We start from the raw sequence: 24,512 nt of genomic DNA, 5'->3' as shown, positions 1-24,512 counted from the left end.
AGTCTCAATATAAAATTTGGTCTCATTCCGTTTATTGGTTTTAACTACAGATGCATCCAAAAAGGGAAAATTATTTTATGGCCATCCTGTATATGTCGTTTTTTATATTGCTGAAAATATGAGTTCACTAACATTCCTTGTATTTGTTTTCAAATTCTAAATAAATAATCCAGATTTTTATGTATGATTTAGTAGAGAATGATCAGAAAAATTGGTGAAGGCGGTTACATGAATAATGATAAGTAAATAATTCGAACAACAATGATAATAAGAAAATGAGATTTATTTAATGCATTTCATAAATTGTACAATTGCACAAATATTTGCAAACACCCAATAAAATCTACAATTTTACAGGGAAAGATCCGCTTCTGAATTTTTATCCGCTGATCTCTTTCGTCAGTCCCATGAAGCATTCCTGGATAAAAACAAAATACTAATTTCGGAATTGAGTTTTGAATATACATAAAGTAATTAAAGATTTGTCATCAATATTAATTTGTATTTTAATGTTTAACATTGTGGAAAACATCGATAGACGCTTCTGTTTATTATGAGGATCCAACAGGATCACTTTCTTTCGAATCATTTGAATCAACTTTAACGCGCATCGACTTTGTGGATACTGTGAAGTTACATCACAAAAGTTGTTTAATAGCAAAATGACAACTTATTAATAATCAATATTCTTCATTTTTATACCAATTATACAAAGAACAGTAGTTCGGCAATGTAAGATTCTTCATTTACTTTAAACCAAACAAGAAAAACCTTCTTACCATTGCTGACATCATCTGGGTCTCTTCTTCGCCAGACAGTGCAGACTGAAACACAATAGATGTAATTCAATAAACAGGTACAAGCCACTAAACAGAACATTGAATATAGGTTGATATAGGAATATTGAATATAGGATAATATAGGTTACATGTAAAACAAAAACAAAACAAAAAATATGGAAACCTATGCTCTATTGCTATGCCCCGATTAAATCTATCAAGTCAAAATTTAGTGGAATTACTCTCATATATTTATTAACAAAACTGCACTGCAGTGGCAGCTTAATTTGTCAACAACTGAAAATATTCGCTCATCCTTTTTAGGCCAATCCAATCTCATATAAGAAATGAAACCCTTCCTTATTTTACAACAATACTTGGAATTACATATCCCATTAAACTTGATCTACCTACAAAACACTGAACCTTTTCAAGTCTCATAACAGAGTGGTAGTTTCATAACAAAAATTAAATTCATTTACCGTGTGAAGTACGAAACTATTGCCTATTGTTTCTGGGTTTCCTATTTACTCAAGCAGTCCTGTCATCTTTAAACTGTTACCACTTAGCTTGATGAAAGCGCTGAAAGCTACTCAAATCGGCGATTGGATGCGAACAGATGCATATTCTCCACCGTAGTTCAAGTTTAATCTTCCTGTTGCCTATTATGATTTTCGGATACTTGTGGTGGTTCTCCTTGGGTTTCGGAAAAATAAAGAAACAACTTGAATGGCCGTGTGTAATTTTTGGAAAACGTTGGTGAGATATCTTCTAAGGAGATTGCGTTATTATATATTGAATTGAAATGGCTTAGCTAAAGCATCATCAGTCCGTCCTTTACCAAAAACAATGAACTCGCTAAACTAAACAGTGACCTAAACATGTTAATCGGTTTCATACAGAGATCGCAAGGATTTCCTCCTAGAAATCTTTTGCTTTCTTTCATCCCACAAATCAGAAAATCAGCCAGAAGATCAATTACATAAATAATGCACTGGTGGTCTCATATTCATAGTAGCTTCAGCAGTAAATCCAAACAACAATCAGCATAAACACCTTCAAAAATATTCACCACATGTGAGAGTTGAACACCAGCCTGTTGTTTTTAAAGCAGGAGCACTCCCTAGCGGCTTCCACACCAACAGTTTCATAAAACATTCAATATTTATGAAGGTGAGTTAACAAATGGTAAACATTAAACAAGACGTAAACATATTAGTTAAATAGATAAAAATAAATTGTATTTAACATATCTTGTATGCGAAAAACAACTGTGCATACATAAACCTATAGTTCTTGTTCGAAGATACGTTTCAGAAATAAAGTATCGAATATACTTCGGTCTCATCCGATATTTATTGCCTCCTTATCTCAGTCTGTTTTAGTTGAAATGTTTCTATAAGCCTTTTTCTTGGTAAGATATAGTTTCTAAGCCCGTTCAGAATGTGAAGAATTGTTACTAGATATTTTCAAGTGAACTTGCAGAGGTGGAACATTTACTCCAATGCTTCATAAAAACCTTTGTTTCCTCGAAACTCAAGTATTCAATCTCAGACCGGGCAAACCGTCCAGAAGAACATACATTTTAGAAACAAATGCTCTTCGGAAAGCCAGGGATCCTTGGCAGGTCGTTAAACTTAAGTAACACCTAAGTATATCTAATTAATTTCCTTTTATTATATTTGTTGTTGTAGTTTTTATTGCTGATCTAAGATTCAAAAGGCAAATTATAATGATCATTTTAAGCCGCTTTCAATTTTTCGTAATGAAAAATAAAAGCAGATAACTACACCATTCCTACCGGATTCACATTCCACGCTGCTTCACGAGACAATCCATGAAATCGGAAGATCCAATTTTTGTGTTTGCCCATTAACGCAATTTATTGGGAAGTTGTGAAATTTATTATTATTTTTTTTATATAAAAGAAAAATAAAATTACTTAATTTAAAAAAAAAAAAAACATCTTACCTTAATTTTATCTTTCTTTGACATGATACATCCCTCTACCTGTAAAACAGAAAGAATTTGTTTTTCACATTAATATTTTAATTTGAAGCATCTTCCTGGAAGGTTTCATTCATTCATTTTAAACAAAGGATGGTATGCATTTATAAAGATATGACCGTGAGAAAAGAGCTATTGTCAGTTTTTTTTTCTCTAAATACATTTCTGTTTACGTTTATACAAGAGAGGAAGAGGGGAAAATATTGATTGCGTTAAACCCATTTACGTTAGTGCTATTTATTTCAATACAAGATGATGGGTTTATGTGAAACAAGTTAAGTACGAATATTTGAATGAAACTAATGACAAACTGTAACAGTAATTTTAGTTTATTTATTCTTATGTATTTCACAACTTTTTAAGTGTACCACGTCTTTATTTTTATTTCTTTTTTTTAATGTTGGTTATTACAACACGTGATTCAGGAATCAAAATTACCGCATACGACTGCTATCTGCTAAATTTGCAGATAGTAGGGCAAGTTTAGTCTATGAATTCTGCAGTATAAATGCTGATAATTAAATAATAAAAAAGCAGTTATCATTTGTATTTAGTAAACTGTTAAATACTGTGCTATATACATAAGAACATTTCCCTTTTCTTAATGAACATTTGCGTGATTTTACCTTCAGCTTCTCAGCATAGATATACTGCAAGCTTGTTTCTACTACACTTTGATTCTTCGTGTAACAACGTAAGCGTGTAACCGGTCTTAAACTAAATATGACAGGATCGATTAGAAGTTACCATATTACCTTTAATGATTTTTCAGATTAGGAAGTCCGATCCATAATTTGTTAGAAATATTTTTGTTGTTCCCTGAAATCAGACATTTAAGTGATGTGATGAATGAACTAATAAGCGTTGTGGGTTATTTTGTGTGAGTGCGAGATCAAACTCTTCCGGACTCGAATTAATGCATGAGGACAATGCACATACATTCTATCACTTCAAAAATCATTACAAAGGTGGAAATAGTCATTCTTCTTGTAAAACATTGCAAAAGGAACATTAGGAAAAAATATTGGATTCCTGATACTTTTGTATACCATGGATTAAATTTCGAGTGCATTTGGAGATAATGAGGTTCCTGAATCATTTGTTTTTGCATGCAGTGAAAAATCCACAACTAAAGTGAAGAATTCGTATCTCTAAAAATCAAGATGGCGGTTAAGTGCGATGTAGTTAGATTGAAATGGAATGTTGGCCGACTGATTCTTGTATAACAGACTCAACATACAAAGAAGGAAAGATGAAAGATAATTTATTTAAATTGCATCCATGGAGGTGTCCGCACAAAAGATATAATTCTGAAATAGGCCTTTATAGCAGTTCAAGTGAATCATTGAGGGAAGGATTATTTTGTAGTTTCTAGTTTCCTTTTTACATCATCAAAAATATCCACGAGGATTGTTTGAGGCATAGAACGGCCTAAATATATGATTCGTATCCCAAGAAGTGTTACATTTTGGATTTTTGCAGAGGTAAGTGCTAGATGACTTAAATTTAGCGTGAGTAGTAAAGAAGTTCTTATTATTATACTTTGAGTTAGCTACTATCACTCTAAAGACGAGAGAGAGAGAGAGATCTGATCAGCTAATCCTGTCTGGCTATTCCTGTATTATTGAAAGTAAGGGAACGAAAGTCACTATCATCATTATATCAAGAATATAACCGAAAGTGGTTATCATCGTCACATTAAAGAATCCTAAGAAGAGCATTATTTAAGGCATCATTAGTCGTAGAAAACATGCAAGACTGGAATAAGAGCAATGCCTAATTTGTCGACTGAATCGAAGGAATGAGGCTTACCATCAACGACGAAATATCAGTAAAGTATATCTCAGCAGTACGACTTTTGAAGCTGTTCAGTGAAACGACTTAAGAGAGGGGATTTTGGAAACAGCAATTGAAAGATTGTTCCAAAAACAAAAAACACGAATGAACTAGAATAAAAAGAAAAAATCTTTACAGGGGATTTTGTAGACAGATATGCCGAAAATAGAGCTGTTATCTCAATTGATCCACTATAATATTTTAATGCAATGATTTATAGTAAGTTTTAAGTTAGCTTAGTCTGATAAGATTGTCTACCTGTTCCTTGAACCCAGGATCACTGCAAAACAATTCCTCTTGTCTGGCCATGTCTCCAGCAGCATCCGGTAATGCCTCATCCATGCATCCTTGAATACACTCAGTTATCTGAAGAAAGCACGTTCAAGAATACTATTATAGGCAAAGAAATGATTTATTACATTATTCAATTAGAATAACGTTTCTTATTAACAGAAGAAAACCAAGCATCCGTAAGAATGTCGTAACAAATTCAGCCAATTGCGTACAACAACCTGGTCGCTTGCTATCATTAGATTATTATGATTATTTATTTATTTATTTATTTATGTATTTTTTGTAATAAAGGCATATTTTTCAATTTATAATAGCATAATATTAGTCATCGTAGTGCAGCTTACTGGATAAACACTGTTTACTATTCAGGACGAACAACAATACAGAGGTAGCACTGGCTTCACTCCTAGAAAAATATCATTAATAACTTTCAAAAGAACCAAAAAATATTCTATGGCGAAAGTTGGTGAATATTTCGCTTAACGTGAAATTACACATTTGAATTTGGGAAAGCAGGTTACCGCTGTTGATGCTATCATTCATTCCATTTGAAAGGGGAGTTATTGTATTAATAGCTTTTGTATTAATAGCTTTATTAATCATTCAACAATAAAGCAAAATTCAGCGAAAAGAAATGAATTATTCGTAATTAATGCCAAAAGCATATATTCTCGTTTCTTATTGTTGAATGATTAGTTATGGAACGACGTATGTCCTATAGTGCTGCCATCTAATGGCTGTTTTAAAAGCAAATGTACATTTATTTAATCAGACATCATAAGACAAAAGAATGGAAGAACAGAAAACAAACAATTAAATAAAATTTAAAAAATAATAAAACAGTGAAATAGACGTCATGAAATATCAAATTAATATATTAAGAATAAATTATTACTTACAGTTTGTGGAAACTTGGTGTAACAACCATATAGTTGACCTCGGATTTGCGGATCATCTGCAAAGGATATAATATCGTGAGTTATATAATCCAGGTCAACAGCAATCCAACAATTACCACACGAGTGCTGTTAACCCAGAAGCAACATTTGATCGCGGCATAAACAACTAAACGGCATAAAAAATACGGAGCGGAAATGCAGCAAACTGCATCTCCGCTCCTCTATTAGACTTCAAGATGGCAACATCGCAGAAAATTCCAGTAAAATCACTTCTGAAATCCTACAATACTACAAGAATGCACAGCTCTACAAGAAAATCCCTTCACGCCATTCACGAAATACTGAAACAAAAAGAATCTCTGGAATTTAAGTTAATCTCATCCACATAGCAACCAGCCAAAATAAAAACCTAGCACTCGCTCATCAGCCTTGATCAGGAGAAGGCTTTCAGGGTAAAGCACAATACCTTTATGTGGCATTCGGCTATGGTCCTCTCATTATTGAACCAGTCCGAATGCTATACAGAGATGCACTCTTCTCATTACAAATCAACAACAGGCTCACCCGCACTTTGTCATACTCTCGAGGGATCAAGCAAGGATGTCCTCTCTCTCTCTCTCTCTCTCTCTCTGGACAACTTGATTTTTGCAATCACTAAACTATGATCCGTATCCGCTCCTTGAAAAGTTTAACTTTTCAAGTTTAACCTCTATTGATGTTATCCATCATCTTTTAATCGTAATCACATGGATCATGTCCTTGGTTTTCCCAGCACGTCCGTTTTCTATACTCCTTTCGTTGGAATCTTTTGTTACAGATCATCATCTCGTGGTCCACAGCATCAAACATCTTTTCACCTCGTTCATTTCTTTCTCCAAAATCATATTTTCCCACGACGCTTTCCCAACCATCATTATTTATTTCGACTTTGGCATTCCAAGCTCCTTCAATAATTAGTACATCTTGTTTTGGTATTGTTTCTATTTTCTCTGTCATATCTTTGTAAAACGAGTCAATATCCTCATCTGTGCTATCAGATGTGGGTGTGTATACCTGAATTATTGATATATTAAAATGCTTCGGTTGACAACTTGCTACTATGATTCGTTCATTGACTGGTTTTTAGCCTAACAGTGCCTTTTTGAAGGATATGACTTCGCATCCATTTATCTATCCTGATGATGTCCGTCGCATCTCAATAATTCAATAATTCTAGATTTCCTTACATCAAAAGTGTCCGTGCATTGGATGTTCCTATTGATAATAATTCTGTTAGTTTCAGTTTCTGTTTACTTTCGATATCCCACTTTTCGATACAACCCCGATCGCTCGATTGATATCGCAGACCTTGTTCATACGGGCGACTTCCGAGCCGGGATGTTTTAGTGGTTGATCATATAGCAATCAGATAACAATCGTATTTTTTTTTTCGGTCAGAGAATCGACACTCATCCGACCGACCATCCTCCTTTATGCAGGTTTGGGAATGGAATGAGACCCCTAAGGATTCCATGACGGAATTAAAGCCTTTACGCAGTTATAATAAGACACAGATTTCTCTTAAATTATTAGTATAATTTGACAAAGAAATTAATGTTCTTCGGAAATATTTTATACCACAGTTGTAATTCTCTTGAGATGCAGTATCTCCATTAATGAGAGATTTTATCAACCTCACTATGATAATTTGAAGACACCTGAATTACCCGCATTAAAAAGTCCGAAACAATATTTAAAGAGTTAAAAAAGGAAATTCATACTTTTAGAAAACATAGATCTTATGATGCATTTCAATGGTGTCAATAAACAAAGCATACAAAATTATATAATAATGTTACACAATCCTAAAAAAGAAAAAAAATCTTTATTTAGCTCACATTTATAAAATGGTATACACTTCCTTCTTTTAAATTGCATAATTTTTAGTAATTCATTTTAATGAGATTATTTTAGCTTGAATACCACGTGACTTTTTCGTAACAAATAAGAATATATTCCGATTTACTTACTGCACGCTGCTTCTTTGAGTTTCATCAGCTCTTCATTTCCAACAACTCCACTTGCGAAATACAACATAACAGTGAACGAAAAAACAACCACAGTGACCGAAGCCATGTTCCTAAATATTGCCAAAATCAACTGTAGAAAACTAGTTATCAGAAGAGAGTTTATAATCTCAACGTTTCAGTTGGGACTTTATATACCCTTGGAGAAGACAGTGAAATTGTCTGAAATTTAGAACAATTCACCAGGAAGTGTATTGTGGACTACAGGAGATCACGGTTAATTAGGATTTTACTCATTAAGATGACGTCATAATGATGATAAGATGATGGCACTTGTTAGAAATAACGTTCATAGGAGCATGCATGTTCTGCCTGATAAACAGACAGTGCACATGTGAAGATCTACTCCACTGTATTTTTTTTTCAAATGAATTTGTTTCAATAATGCATTGTTCTTTAAGATCGAAATACACAAAACAAGAACTCTTCAAATTTACCTTCGAATACTCATCTCTGGTTTATTTTATGCGAAACAAAAATACGTTATTTTTCATCTGCTAAGTGCAGAGTAGATAAAAACCACGCATAATTCATTCATTTCATCCAAAACATCGAGCTTGCCATTCAGGATGTGGCTTTGTTGCCTTAAGAGGACTACCTACTTGACAAAGTAAGTTAATGATGTGAGAGGCACTTCGAGAGTAATTTAACCTAAGTGCTATTATATAATAACGACTGTTTGCGAAATTAGATTAAAGCAGGATGTTTTCAATATGCAGGAAGTACACTCTCTGTCCAAAAAGAAACCGAACTTTTCGAAAATAGAAAACTAGTGGCGTCACCTGTTGTATCTTTTTGTTGTCGAAACCGGCGACCTTTATTAGTGTTGTGTCAACTGATTATGACATCGTCTCATTAGAAGCTGAGTTATAGTGCCAAACGTGAAAATGTGTTTTTGACGAACGGTTGGTCATCACGATATTCATGCCGTACGCGACGAATTCTCGCTATCAATCGCTTCAAAACTCGAGATAAAACTCACCATTGACCGTTTGGCAGGGCGGAACGAATTCTTTGTGGATAATGCCCTTGGAATCGTAGAAACAAATCAGCATTGACTTTACTTTTGACTTCTCCAGTAACGATCGTTTTAAGGAAGATAAAATCGAGCGATTAAAATCCGTCTAAAACGAGCGGTTATAATGAGTCCTTGCAGTGTTCAATTCGATACATTTCTTGGTTGCAGGTCAACTTGTGGGGAACAAATCGCAAATTCAATTTACGAAAGCCCAAATTCTCGGTCAAATTACTGTGCACAGTTGATTTTGGAAACCCCAATTCATCATCAATCAATCTCACGGAAGTTTTCGGGTTTTCTTTGATGAAATCACGCACTTTTTGGATGCTAACTTCGCTCAGTCCAGTGTTTGGACGGCCAGGGTTTTTTTCGTCCTCGAGCGTCTCACGACCACTTTGAAATTCGCTTAAACCACTCGTAAAATTGAGTACAGCTTAAGCATTCATCACTGTATGCTTTTTGAAGCATTTGATGCGTTTTGGTAAACCTTTTACGAAGTTTAACACAAAAGCAATCTCAGCTCTCTGTTTGAAACTCATTTTCCGACCGTTCGTTAAAGCACACTGCCACTCTTGGCACTATAACTCGGCTTCTAATGAAACAAATATCATAAATAGTTGACACAACACCAACGAAGGCTTCTGCTTTCGAAAACAAAAAGATATAAGGCCAAATAAAAACAAGTTACAATTAACGACAAAATATATGATAATGTTTTTAATGATGTGTCCATCCTAACTCTAATTAAAATATTGTCTATTATAAATATACTTGATCATAAATCAAACATTAACCTCATATGCAAGTGTCAGGGGACTGCATTCCTTTGCGTTATTCTCTGGGTCTCTTTCACTTTTGAGCCATATATATCTTGAGTTACCTTCACTGTTTAGGAATATTAGCCAAGCTTTCCCTTTCAAAATAATCAAGATAATGGAGATATGATATTTTTCATCTTCTCAAACGCCATGCAAACTACGTATATGTTTTTTAAAAGGGAAAATGAGTATTAAAAGTTTTTATAAAAAATAATATAAAAATATAGCGCAACTACTTAGCAAATAAATCATGTACATGCAAGAATATGGAAGAAATTATTTCACATTAAAAATAATAAATACTCATCAAATTATGCATATGGGGTTTGATAGAACACTCGGTAATTTGTTTCTGTTGTTTTTCTTATCAAACGTTTAAGAAAAAGCAAAAAATTAGGAAAATTCTCCGTCATCCAAGAAGAGAAGATAAAGGGATTTTTCTTTATTAATTAATGAACGAATTTTCAAATTTCAATATACAGAAATACTCTTTAACGTTAAGCAGTCATGGAAAATTTGTCGTTTATGATGTCAAAATTATTCTTCATCCATTGAATTATTAGATTATTGATACTGTTTATTATTGCTAATGCAATCTTTTGTGTAATGCCGACAAATTTTTTTTTTTTAATTTTGTTTTCAAATTTAAGTTTTTCAGTGCCTGCTTGGACGACTGCTACTCAGTCTTCGAAACTTCAAGATTATCCTTTCGGTAAACTTTAATAGCTTCTCCTTTAATACAAACCAAATGATAATATTCCATTTCGTTAATATATTTCATAACAATCACGAAAAAAAAGATTGAAACTTTTTCTCTAGCGGATTGAAAATATGCACCACTAATTTTCACATCTTTTTAATTAATTTCCATTCTAATTCCTATAACAAAGCACACTGAACCCTATGATATTCAATACAGCCAGTTTTATCTTATTCATCTATTCCTCTATATTAATATTGATTTCAAGGTATATATTTAATGTAAATGTTTTACTGAAGAACTACTATTAATTTTACTACCAGCGAATGTATGGTCACCAAACTCTTAATTATCGATTAGACGGTTGGCAGAACGAATTTTGGATTCATTTATCGACCATTTCAAAGTGGTTCACATATTTCTTGAAATCTTCAAGAATATTGAAATGCCGGAGAAGATTGTTCCGCTCTTTATTTGGTTGACTAATAGACGTTTATTAATAATTCATTCTGTTAATCTCAATCCTACTAGTATTCTCTCAAAATCTTCGGTTGAATGAATATGGATATATGTGATTTTGTATACAGCAACTGATACTTCGTGTTATCAGTTATAACACATTCTTCGCTGAAACTCTAGCATAAGTAAAAGCGAAGAATAATGTCCTCTTAAATATGAGACACAAGTACAGTGCTGCCACATAATAAACATACACAAACACACTGAGTTAAATTTTCGCTTGTCATTTTATATTGTGAATAGTTCATAAGAGTATATTTTATCGAATAAATCTGTATGGCGAACACTTTACTAGTCATTTTCGTATAACAAAGCTTTTTTTTCTAATAAATGTAGTGCTGTTCCTTGAAATATTTTCTATTTCCTCCGGCTAAAATGTAAATAATTGATTTTCAAACTTGTTTATATGAGAAGAACAAGAAATTTCAAAGAGTTAGCTAATACGGATTTCTAGATCTTCAAAAACTTCGAGAGAGACTGACGTTTTAGAGATTCCTTGACGGCATCACTACAGCATATTAAAGAATCATACGTAGTTTATTCACGTGTTTATTTTTGATCAAATAAACACAAGCAACTAACAGTAACTGTCGAAGTGCTTAGAATATATTAATGAGTTTTAAGTTTTAAATTTACTTGAAATTCAGAAGTTTATTATTACTATTATTATTAATCGAAAATGAAATGGGAATTTATGAGTGATTAATTGTACGATTGATTGAACTAAACAATAAAATAGCAGACGAACGACTGGTATTTTAGTACAAAATGGGAAACGGTTTATTTTTTCAGCAATTGTTTTTTCAGCTCTTTTTAATTTTTTCAGCTCTTATAAATAGTTAATTTTTATAATAAAATAGAAATATCGATTTAATCGTTTTCATACATTTATAGTTACAATATGGATGCAACAACCTGCTATGATATAATTGCAATAATAAAAATTTATATCACAATTTCAATGTTAGATCCAATCCTGATCAATCGCAAACTATATTTATGCTTTCATTGTTAATTTATAGCAAGCTGTGGGTAGCGCGCTGAAAAAATCGAATTCTATTGACTAGCAGCTGTAAACGTGACGCGCAGCATACACGCCCATGTAAATACAGGCTACGCGAGTGAGTGCGCCGAACGCGAATACATTTAGTTTTAATAATGTAAGTAATTATATAAATACATTTTTATAAAAATTGTTATTAATAACAATTTTTATTCATTTATTCATCCATGAAAAAAAAATTACTGAAGAGGAGAGAAAATTTCAAGAAAAATGGGCATTGAATTACTTCTGCACTGAAACAAAAGTCAAAGCTGTGTATTTGTAAAGAAACAATCAGTGTCGGCAAAGAATATAATATAAAGGGCACTGCGATGAAATTCGCAAAGAACAATATTCAAGCTTTGAGGGTAAACTGAGAGAAGAAAAATTAAAAAGTATGAAGAATTCACTTGAAAGTCAACAACAGGTATTTTCAAAAATTATGAGACGATGAATCAGCGGTGAGAGCCGGGTAGGAAATCAGCTATTTATTGGCAAAACATTCCAAATCTTTTCGTGACAGTTCCTTGGTTAAGAAGAGTATGATAAAAGCAACCGAAAACGTCTATTCCAAAAATGTGGACAAAGGAATATCCTGAAATCAAGTATTTCAAGATATTCCTTTATCCAGAAATACTGTAATCAAAAGAATAACCGAAATGACAGATAATCTGCTTGACCAGTTGCAAGAAATATCAGCAAAAGTAGAGTGCTTTTCAATTGGAAGAAAGTTTCGATATTCACGAGTTGGCTCTAATTGCTGTTTCTTCAGGCTTGCGACGACAATATGAATATTACTGAAGAGTTCTTGGAAATGATTCCCATCCATGGAACCACAAAAGGAGAAGGCATTTTTGACGAGGTGTGGAGCATTTTGAAAAAAAATACCAACTTACTCTGACAGGCTCGTAGCTATGACAACCGATGGTGCTCAAGCAAAATAAAGATTTTGTACCAATAATTGCAGCAAAGTTAATGGAAATGTTTCCAGACATTCCAAAACTGCAATCTTTCCACTGCATTATTCATCAGCAAGTCTTGTGCTCCAAAGTGTTGGAAATGAGCAGTGTACTCAAGCCTGTGACAAATACTGAGAACTTCATCCGATCCAGAGGCCTCAATCACGGCCAGGTTGCACAATTTCTTAAAGACTTAAAGAGTGAATTTGAAGGGCTACCTTATTATATATGGATTTCTTGGTTATCTTGCCATAAGTTTCTAGAAATGAAAAAGCATGATGTTGCATTTCTTAATGATCAGACATGGGTACAAGATCTAATATGCTTAGTTGATATTATATGACATTTGAATGATTCAAATGTCACACTTCAGGGGAAAGGTAGTTAATAACACACGTGTATGATGTAGAGACCAGTTTTAGATGTAAATTGGTTTTGTTTCAAAATCATTTCAAAGAGAATATCCTGAATTACTTTCCTATGTATGAACAGTTGAACGTTGAGAATCAAAGTTTTACCTTTTCTCAATACTGTCCCAAACTAGAAAAGATTAAAGAAGAATTTGATAGACGATTTAAAGATTTTAAGGAGCATGATGAAGTTTCTTCGCTTTTAACAGGTCTTTTTTTCTTCAATTTCGAAAAAGCTCCTATTTTCATTCAAATGGAACTTATTGATTTACAAAATGATTCCATTCTAAAAGCGAAATACCAAAAAGTTAATGTTCCAAAAATAAACCCTTATTTAGGTCAAAAATATTCGGAAATAAAAACGTTTGCAGCAAATATTCTGTTATTTTGGAAGCACCTAATGTATGTGAACGATTATTGTCATGTATAAAAGGTAACAAAACAGCCCACAGATCAAGCTAACCGACATTCATCTCTCTGCCATAATGAAGGTCGTATGCTCTCAATCTTTTAGTCAATATTTTGGCCAGCTGGTTAAATAAGCGTTATAAAGTGTCATGTTTCAGAAATTTGCTTATATCTAATAACAATGCTATGGCCGGGTTGGAGAAAGCGAATGGATACACTATGATAATGTTAGATTTTTTAAGGCATTTGATAGGATAACACACGAAAATCTGTTGCATATACTGGATAATACTGGATTGTAATATACACTCTTCGCTTGGATCAGGGGATGGTTGTTGTATACGGTGGGTGTGAATCTGCTAGATTTAAGGTGACCAGTGGTGTACATTAAGGTTCAGTCCTTGGGCCATTATTGTTCAATCTACATATAAATGATATAAGGCATGGTGTAACAATTGATGAGCGATTGTTTGCCGATGATGCGAAGATAGGCACGACAATCCGGGATACTCTGATATTCAGCACTTAAAAAATAATGTGAATAAACTAGAAATCTGGGCAAACGAAAATGGCAGTTGGTTTAATGTTAGCGTAAAGTTCTGCACTCAGGGGTGATGAGATTTCTATCGGCATATCATATTAGCGTGGATATGCTACAAGAAACTGAGGAGACAAGTGATTTCGGTGAAATGGTGGATAGGAATTTGAAGAACAATGATCACATAGCAAAGTTGCAAATACAACTCAAAGGATAATTGCAATGTTAAAGCGAAACTTGACATCAAAGTATAAGGAAGTCATTTTGCCTCCTTATAAGGCTTTGATAAGTCTTTTATAAAGCTTTGCCTCTTTATAAGGCATTGTACGTTGTGTACAGATTTGGTCTCCCGAATTTCAAGTGGATAAGGAAGCTGTGGGAAGGGTGAAAATAAGAGCACAATAGATTATATCTGGATTATGGGATTTAGATTATGAGGACAAATTGCGCGTATGTGGTTTGTAGACTCTGGTTAACAGCAGAAAGTGGTGTGATATGATAGTGCTCTACAAAATTTTTAATGGATGTTTTGGGATATCGCCTGATGAATTTTTTCCTTATATGGAAGGTGGGAAGAGAACACGGGGATATCCATTAAAGTAAAGTTTGTTTACAGTCACGAAAGGGGTAAGAGCTAAGTATTCTCTCACAGAGAAGTAATTGAGTAGAATAGTTTGCCTTTAGAGAGAGTCAATGCACCTAGTGTGAATGAATTTAAGGAAAAGCATGGCAGCTGGTTTATAACTTTCTTTGATGAGACCTTGACTCAGTTAAAGTCTTAGATAATAATAACAATAATTACAGTAAATACCTTTCGTATGAGCTTAACAATGATACAACAAATACTCAGGGAGAGAACTGTAATAATGTGTACACCGCAAAGTATAGGTATCCCTTGATTAGCGCGGTCAATTAATCCCTCGATGTTACCACTCATATCAAAATCGCGTTAATCAAATCTAATAATCAATGGTAAAAATTACAATTCGTCTATGATCGATTACTGTATTAATAATTCGCAGGAGGCTGCGTAGGAGGAATGACGTCATCATGTTCACGCCACGAGGCTTGCATGTTTTTGCGTGGTAAATATAACCCCGCGGAGCTCGCGGCGGCAAAAAGTGCAGCGTAGGTCGCGGTATATCTGAGAGATACATCCATTAATAGTATGTGCTAAAATTCAATAAAACATAAAGAAGAAATACTGCAAATATAATACATGATGATAAAAATTAAGCGGATATTAAATCCAACATTATTTCATAGCCGAATGTAGAAACTACAAGACTTTCGTGCCGAATATATAGAAACTAAACTTTTCAGCGGATGCAAGCATAACAACCTTATGGCCAACTTGTAGTATAGGTGGAGTAAGTTCCATATCACTTTCCTTGATATTTTCCATAATGTAAAGCACATCTCCTAGAGGGCATGTATGATTAATCAGCATTTGTCTCTCTATTTCAGTAATACATGATGGTTTATTTATTTTCAGTTACAATCTAGAAATTATTGAACAAAGAATCAAAAACAACAAATAAATCATACTATATTGACATCGGAGGTCGCGGTATCTCTCAGATACAATTTACTGTTAAATATCAAAAACCTTTACATAACATGTGTTAAACTAAACTGATAGCAAAAAACATTGCGGAATATCAATCGTAACATATGAATGCACAGCTACCCATGACCTTCAAGCTATACACTGAATTGTGTAAGAATATTTATATTAAACATTTTGCATGTATCTGTCAGATCAGCTCCGAACTCCGCAGGGTTCAAGGCGCCTTAATCAAAACTCTTGCCGCGTATATCAAGGGATTGACGCAATTAATTTCGCCGCGTTAAGCAAGGAATACCTGTAATGTGTTACCATTGGACACAGTCCGTTTGAGAACCTAGCACGTGGCCACCTTCAGAAATCCTTTCATTGATAATTATGCTACTAAAAAATATGCCGTTACAGAGGTGCTGGAACAGTTTGACCTGTTGTCAGCAAATTCCGTCAAGTGCGATGCTCCGAAAATACAACTGAAAATTATAATTCAAAGAAAGTTATTTCCCTTCCTAATAGCTGTATCATTATTCGTTGGTTTGTTATTAAGGGGCGATTAAAACTAATTCAAGCCGGATATATTTAAGACCACACGAAGAAAATTAGCTGCATATAATAAGGGAACATCAGACATCAGTTTAAAGTTATTTAATATGTTTCGTTTTTTATATTGCTGAAAATATGAGTTAGCTAATATTCGTTGTTTTTGTTTACAAATTCACAGTCAGTAGTCCAGATTTTTATGTATGACTTATAGAGAATTAGTAGAGAATTGCCCGAAAAAATTGGTAAAGGCGAACACATTAATAATGGTACGCTGATAATTAGAACATCAATAGTAACAATAGAATAAGATTTATTTAATGCACTTCATAAATTGTACAAATACACAAATGTTTGCAAACATCCAATAAAATCTATAATTTAAGAGGGAAAGATACGTCCTCTGAGAATTTATTCACTGATCTGTTTTGCCACTTCCGCGAAGCATTCCTGGACAAAAACAATAATTTACTTTAAGACAGGATCTCTGAATAGACATAAAATAATTAAAACAATTTGAAATCAATATCAAGTTATATTTTATTGTTTATCATTGTGAAAATAATCGTGCCGCGCTTCTGTTTATGATGTGGATCCACCTGGATCACTTTTGACTTAGTGATTTACTGTTTCGTGACATCACAAAATCTGCTTCATTAGAAAATGAACCTTCTCATTATTAAACAACATTCATCATTTTTTACCGAGTTACGCAAAGAATGGTATTTCGGCAATGAATAATTCTGCACTTATTTTAAACAAAAGAAGAAAAACATTCTTACCATCGCCGACATCATCTGAGTTCCTTCTTCGCCAAACAGTACAGCCTGAAACACATCAGATATAATTCAATAAACAAGTGCAAACATCCCAAAAAATCATTACATGATAATGCAGGTTGCATGTAAAACAAAAAAAAAGAATTATGGAAATAAATGAGTTTTGAAAGCAAGTTTCCCACTTTATCCTTGCTCTAGATACAAAACACTGAACCTTTTCAAGTCTCCAATTAATAGCAAATCAGCCAGAAGACCAATAACAGAAATAATACACTGATTTCATAACCTTAATAGCTTCACCGTAAATCTAGACAACAACCACAGTAAACACATTCACAAATATTCAACAGTAGTGACATTTGAATGCACAGCATGATTTTGTAAAGCTTGAGCACTCTAGCTTAGTGTCATCCATGCCAATAATATCATACAATATTCGATATTTTTGAAGCTGAGTTAACAAATGACAAAGATTAAACAAAACATAAACATATATCAGTTTAATACATAAAGATAAATTATAGTTATCATATCGTGTATGCGAAAAACAGCTGTGCGTCTAGAAACCTATGGTTCTGTTGTTCAAACAAAAGTTTCAGAAATAAAGTATTCAATGTACTTCGGTCTCATTCAGTATTTATTGCCTCCTTATCTCTGTCTGTTTTAGTTGGAAAGATTATCGAAGCTTTTTGTTTGAAAAGATATTGTTTCTAAGCCCGTTCAGAATGCGGAGAATTGTTATTAGAGATTTTCAGATGAACAGGGTTTAGACGTTTCATGCAACTCTGCATTAAAAACCTGTGTTTTCCCGAAACTCACATTTTCAGTCTCCGACCAGGTAAACCTTCCTGAAAAAATATATCTTTTGTTTCTAATAACACACACACACACACACACACACACACATGCCTATTTAGGCTAAGCCTTGTACTGTTTAGAAAGCCAAGGATACTTGGTATTGGTAGGTCGTTGGTGTTTAGGAACTCTAAGTATCTCTGATTATTATTCTTAGTATTATATTTGTTGTCGATTTACGAATCAAAAGAAGTTTCAAAGGACAAAATATAATTGAGATTTTAAGCCGCTTTCAAAATAGCCAACTAAAAAAATATTAACAGCAAACGGACAAATGCGTAATGAAAATAAAAGTAGATCACTGTAGCTTTGAATTCAGTACACTGTACCTGCCAATTCACATTCCACGCTGCTTCAAGAATATGTTTTAAATTAGATGATGTAATTTTTGTTTTTGCCTAATAACACAAGTTATTCGGCAAATATGGAAATTAGTTTTTAGTTATAAAACAAAAATAATCTTATTCATTTTTTTATATAAAAAAACGTCTTACCTCAATTAGGTTTTTCTGTGACATGATACATCTCTCTATCTGAAAAACAGAAAGAATTTGGTTTTCAAATAGTTTTAGTTGAAGCATGTTCTTGGAAGAGTTCATGCATTCACTTTAGTAAAACTTGGGATTAATTTATAAATCTATGAACTTGTGAAAAGAAGTATTAGCAGTCCCATTATGGCACGTTTTTGCCTAAATAAATTTTTCGGTTTAAGTTTATATAAGATAGGAACAGGAAAAAACTCTTTATTTTCTTTATAACTGTTTACTCTATTGCTATTCTTTTTTATTATAAACAGCTTAACCACGACTATTTAAGTGAAATTAATGAGAAACTGTAGCAGTAAATGTAGTGTATTTATTCTTATCTAATTCACAATTTTTTTTTTTTAAATTTAACTAAACTTTTTTTTTCCTCTTTGATTTTTAGTGTTGGTTTACGTGATTTACGGATAAAATTACAACATATGACTTTTATCCTCTAAATTTAAAATGCGAGTTTGATAAATAAATCTGTCATTTTTGCAGTATATAAATGATGATAATATATTAATCAAGAAGCAATTATCTTTTGCGTTTAATAAACTGCTAAATACTGTGCTATTTTGTGTATGTAAAATTTCAAACACTTCCAGACTCGAATTATTGCAAAGGAACAGTGTCTATGCATATATATCAGGTCTGAATTCAGAGGAATGTTTAAAAAAGTGTAAGACATTGAAAGAAGAATATCAGGAAAAAATTGGATATTTGATAACTCCATATACCAAGGATCAGATTGGATTGCGAGTGCATTTTGAAATAATGAGCACAACTGGATTATATTTTTGTGCATGAAACGAACAATCACCAACTAATCTACACTGTACCGATGAACCCTAATTTTTAAACGCTACGAAAAGCTGCCAATTATGTGTGCGAATTGGCCCAGCAGAACAATAAAGATATGATTAATAGCAAATCAGTTGTACGGCATCAATTTAAATGTCTGTAGAAAAGATATCATTCTAAAACAGACCGTTTGTGAAATAGCAGACTAAGTGAATCATTGAGGGAAGCATTAACCTTCAGTCTTATTGCTCTCGTCTTGTCATCTTCAAGAATTTCCATGATTATTTGAGGCATAAGCCGCCAAAATATGCGATCAGTATTCTAAGAATAGCCAGATTTTGGATTTTCGCAGAGTTAAGTGTTAAATGACTTAAAACTAGCGTGGAGCAGAAATGAAGATCGAGTTATGATAGTTTGAATAACCTACTGATAGGGTGCATTTCTTCTAGGCAAGGTTATGGCTAAATTTCAGAATAAAGAAGAGAGAGAGAGAAAGAGATCTGATGAACTAATCCTCAATGGCGATTTCTGTATTACTGAAGGTACTTTCTTTACTTTATTTAATCCTCCCTCTTTCACCTTTAATGGTATCGAGGTTATTCTTAAAATTTTGCGGCCGCAACCGTTTCGATGATAAGGAGGTAACCATATACCTCATGGTGTATGAAATATCTGCGGATGACTGTGTACACAGGGCTGGTTTGCCTGTTCTCGGAGACGAAAAATCCGAGTTTCTGGGTTAAAAATTCCCCTACCTCCGTAGGAGACAGCTCACTCACTTTCCTCGAGACCAGATAAAGGTTCCTCACTTCACCGACAGAAATCGAACCCAGGTCTTTGCGATCAAACGGCTTCGTCTGTACCGACTGAACTACTCCGTACCACAGTCGGCAGCTCCATTGATGAAGGTAAGAGAAAGAAAGTCGAAATTTGATTTTGTGAGACTGAAGGAAAGAATGCTTTGGTAGCATTGAAAGTGAGTAGGTTATCATCATCGCATTAAAGAATAGTACGATTATAATTTTTTAAGGCACTAGTTGTAGAAAACATTGAACATTTAAATGTTATGCAATGCCTGTTTTCTGGAATGAATATTACGCTTACCACCAACTAACAAATATCAGTAGAATATATTTCAGCTAATTTTGATGCTGTTGAGTGTAGCAATCGAAGACAGGGGACTTTGGAAACAGCAATTAGAAAGATGATTCCAGAAAAATCATCTGTTTTACAGGGGAGTTGATAGACAAAATATGCACCGACATGCACATTGCTCCAAGAAGCCATTTTTCTACTACCATGTTTTAATGCAATGATTTATAGTAAATTTAAAGTAATATTTTAAATTTTAAAAGTTAACTTTAGCCTGATTAACAATTTCTACCTTTTCCTTGACATCAGAGTCGCTGCAAAGCAGTTCTTCTTGTCTGGCCATATCTCCAGCAGCACTGGGTAATACCTCATCAAAGCATCCTTGAATAAACAGCATCATCTGAAGTAACAACGTTAGAGAATATCATTAAACGAAAGGAAATTATTTATTCTATTAAATTCGATTGATTGCCATCATTAGTTTATTATTCTTTTTTGCAACAATATGCAGTTTTCAAATTATAACAGTACCATTATGTATCGTAGTGCAGTTTACAGGATAAACATTGTTTATTAATCAAGATGAGAACAATACGGAGGCAGCGCTGTCTTTTCTTTAAGAAAAACGATAACTCTCAAAAGAATTTAAAAAATAAAATCTGTAGTCAAAGTTGGTGAATATTTCGCTTTACGGGAAAGTACACATTTGGATCCAGAGGAAGAAGTTCTCGCTTTTAATGCTATCATTCATTCCCAATTTCAGTGAAACAGGATCTGTTATTATATTAATACCAGCGTCCATTATCTGAACGAGGAGAAAATGCATCGACATTGTAGAAATACTTAACAAAACGGAAGAAATACAAAAGAAAAAACAAATAACCTGAAAGGTAACTTAGTGAATTGCTGAAATGTGGACCTTCCATCTTGTTTTTTTTCCTGCTAGAGGAATACAAAGATTTCATTGACATTTGTGAAATTTATTTCGCGTTATTCTGAAGGTACATATTTTTAAAATTTAAAAGACATTATGTAGTAGAATAATAAAGAAAAACACAGGTAAGAAGAAATGAATTATTCGAAACTAATGCCAAAAACAGATAATCTTGCTCGTTACTGTTGATTAATATGTGTATGGAAAATCCTATACCCCACAGTGCTTTTATCTAATGTTACTCTGTTTTAAAAGGCAAATACGAGTATGCAGTGATTTAATCCGACCTCATAAGTCAATATAATGGAAGAACAGAAAATAAACAAAAAGAAAGAAATAACAATAAAACAGTGGAATGGTTGTGATGAAATATCAAATTAACATCTTAAGAATAAATTTTTACTTACAACTTCTGGAAACTTGAAGTAACAACCATAGAGTTGATCTCGGAGTTGTGGATCGTCTGTAAAGGATAGAATATCGTGAGTTTCCAGCAGGATGTTATAACCTAATGATACATAATCCAGGTCATCAGCAAAACCAGCAATTACCACACGAGTGACGTTAATCAGAAGAAAAATTCTTCCTGAAACTAGTATCGGAATTGGACACAATCACACTCTAAAAGAATCCTAATTACATTTAGTTAGAAGAATATAGCCTGCTACCTAAACCTAGTTCAAAAATATATAGCTGGCATAAAACTGATACTGATGCATTAAAATATCAAGATATATTATCTAAAAAATTGCATTAACAAAAATCTTTATTTTTATATTCATAGACAAAGTTGGAAAATTTTGTTAATATCATTATGCTCCTCCTATATGTTCTCATTATCTTGGAGAATTGCAATTAATCTGCAGGAATATCATGGAAATATGTAAACAATGTTATAAATAATATGCTGAAGGTGGAGAGAAACTGACGTTCAGAAATCATCTCAGCTGAAAAAGTAAACATTTTTGATAACTGTTTTGTTTCTTAATCATATTATTGATTTCGGCTGGTCCCATTGTGTAATGAATACGAAGCATCAGAGCTTGGTAAATATATCAAAACATGTTCACATGTTTATATCATATTTTCTTCAATACATCAATTTGAGAAACATTAGCAGAATGTTCTTAGGAAGGTATCGAAAAGAAATGCATCAATACATTGGAAGAAAAAAAACAGAGGAAGAAACGCTGTCAGATTCTACGACTAGGAATAATTGTAGCTATTTTAGCTGAAGATGACTACGGATTGCCTTAGAGATCAAGTTGGTACTATCTTCTTCCACAAAGAACACTGTTCAGCAAGAGAATTCATTGAATTTACGCCATTACGTAGTGAACTAAGAGGCAGATTTACCTTAAAATATTTAGTTTGATTTGTCACAGAAGTTATGAGGGTTTATCCAAAGTATCGTACCAGAATTGTAATTCTTTTGAGATGCAGTATCTACAATAATGAGATACTTTTCATCCTCAAGATGACAATTTCAATACATCTGAGTTACCCGTGTTTAAAAAGTCCGAAACAATATTTAAAGAGTAAAAAAAAGGAAATCCATAGCTTTATAAAAACACCTATCATATGAGGTATTTCAAACACCAAATATGCTTTTCATGGTGCAATAAATGCAACATACAATGTTAATCAAGAAACTTACACAGTCCTACAAAAGATATGATGCTATATTTAGCTGCACATTTATAAATTGTTATATACTTCCTTCTTTTTAATTGAGTAACCATCAGTAGCTTTTTAATGAGATTATTTTTCCTTAACATCCATGTGATCATTTCCAAAAAAATACCAATTTATTAAAATATATACATTTACTTACTGCACGCCGCCTCGTTGAGTTCTTTCATCAGCGCTTCATCTCCAACAACACCTCTTGCGAAGTACAACATAACAGTGTGCGAAAAAACAACGAAAGTAACCGAAGCCATGGTCCTAAATATAGCAAAATCAACAGTAGCAAACTAGTTGTTATCTGATGAAAATTTGTAAATACAATTTTGTTTGGGGAGTTTATATACTCTTAGAAAAGACAGTTAAATTATCTGAAAATTGAAAACAATTCATCAGGAAGTGTGTTGTAGACAACAGGTGAGCACAGCAAATTGGAATTTCCTCATTAAGATGACGACATCAAATACACTGAAAGATTCAGGTGGTAATTTTTAGAAATATTGTTGATTGCAACAGGCATGTTGTGTCTCATGAACAGATGCAACATCAGACACAACATGGGTGTCTGATGAACACACAGTGCAAGTGCGTATGTGAAGATCTATTGCCATGTATATTTTTTTCTCAAATGTATTTGTGTGAATAATGTATCGTTTTGCAAGATCAAAATAAACAAATTATTAACTTTTGAAGTTTACCTTTGAGTACTCATCTGCGCTTTGTTTTCCACGAAATAAAAGATCTTATTCATCTGTTACGCGCGGAGTAGATATAAACTCTAGTTAATAAATAGTTAATTAATAAATCACGAAACAGATGATAATGGTTTTAGATAATTACATGCAGAATTATCAAGTGTTCGAAATTCTAAAAGGTAACTAAAAAATAACTTCACTGTTTAGGTATAATAGCCAAGCTTTCCTTTTCAAAGTAATCAAGATATATTGTTAAGTGAGATATCCTTCATCTTCGCAAAGAGCATGCAAACAATATATCCGTTTTTTATACTAAAAGGTAAAATGAGTATTAAAAGTTTTTATAGAAATAAAATAAAATATACCTCTACTGCTTAGCAAATAAATCAATTATATACAAGGATATGGAAGATATAACGTCAAATTAAAAAGGCTAAATACTTATCAAAACTGTATGTTAGATTTTATAAAACATTCAGCTAATTGTTAATTATTAATTATTATTTTAATTAATTATTTTAAAGAATATTTTTTAAATAATTAATTTCCAAATTTCAATATACAGCAATACTCCTTATCGTCAAGCAGTCATGGAAAATTTGTTATTTGTGATGACAGAATTGTTCTTAATCCATTGAATATTATTTTATTGACAGTATTTATTAATGCAAATACCATCTTATATCTAATATTGACGATTTTGTTTTGTAAGTTTGTAATTGGAACTTTATTTTTCAGCGTCCGCT

The 24,512-nt window shown here is 32.9% G+C and overlaps 1 protein-coding gene and 1 long non-coding RNA gene across 3 annotated transcripts; both read right to left on the bottom strand.

Annotated features, from left to right (window-relative positions):
* Nucleotides 1–338: 338 nt before the first annotated feature.
* Nucleotides 339–1,827, bottom strand: LOC150099587 (uncharacterized). The gene is made up of 3 exons (XR_016549374.1): nucleotides 1,262–1,827; nucleotides 780–824; nucleotides 339–418 (listed from the first exon to the last, which is right to left on the bottom strand). It is a non-coding gene; the product is annotated as an uncharacterized LOC150099587 (long non-coding RNA).
* A 938-nt stretch (nucleotides 1,828–2,765) lies between these two features.
* Nucleotides 2,766–23,477, bottom strand: LOC150099586 (uncharacterized). 2 transcript variants are annotated; one of them, XM_090404063.1, is made up of 8 exons: nucleotides 23,220–23,477; nucleotides 21,793–21,848; nucleotides 20,744–20,851; nucleotides 18,526–18,564; nucleotides 17,180–17,224; nucleotides 5,816–5,871; nucleotides 4,881–4,988; nucleotides 2,766–2,789 (listed from the first exon to the last, which is right to left on the bottom strand). In XM_090404063.1, the coding sequence occupies exons 1-7, from the start codon at nucleotides 23,326–23,328 to the stop codon at nucleotides 4,985–4,987; spliced, it is 417 nt and encodes a 138-aa protein (XP_090260189.1). In that variant the 5' UTR covers nucleotides 23,329–23,477; the 3' UTR covers nucleotides 2,766–2,789; nucleotides 4,881–4,984. The 2 variants fall into 2 exon arrangements, with proteins under 2 accessions (XP_090260189.1, XP_090260190.1); XM_090404064.1 differs by lacking the exons at nucleotides 2,766–2,789; nucleotides 4,881–4,988; nucleotides 5,816–5,871 and adding an exon at nucleotides 16,694–16,847.
* Nucleotides 23,478–24,512: the final 1,035 nt, after the last annotated feature.

This window comes from Typopeltis vanoorti, chromosome 14, assembly GCF_054136105.1.
Source record: "Typopeltis vanoorti isolate ZY-2024b chromosome 14, IOZ_Tvanoo_1.0, whole genome shotgun sequence".
NCBI lineage: Eukaryota > Metazoa > Arthropoda > Arachnida > Uropygi > Thelyphonidae > Typopeltis > Typopeltis vanoorti.
This window is presented reverse-complemented; position numbering and strand designations above follow the sequence as displayed.

Excerpts from the sequence above, each read along its gene's own strand:
- LOC150099586 (XM_090404063.1), bottom strand. The coding sequence starts at position 23,328 with ATGGCTTCGGTTACTTTCGTTGTTTTTTCGCACACTGTTATGTTGTAC. Across the intron at positions 20,852-21,792 it reads ACTTCAAGTTTCCAGAAGTT|ATGATGCTGTTTATTCAAGG; the intron begins GTAAGTAAAAAT and ends TTGTTACTTCAG. Across the intron at positions 17,225-18,525 it reads CACAGAAAAACCTAATTGAG|GCTGTACTGTTTGGCGAAGA; the intron begins GTAAGACGTTTT and ends GATGTGTTTCAG.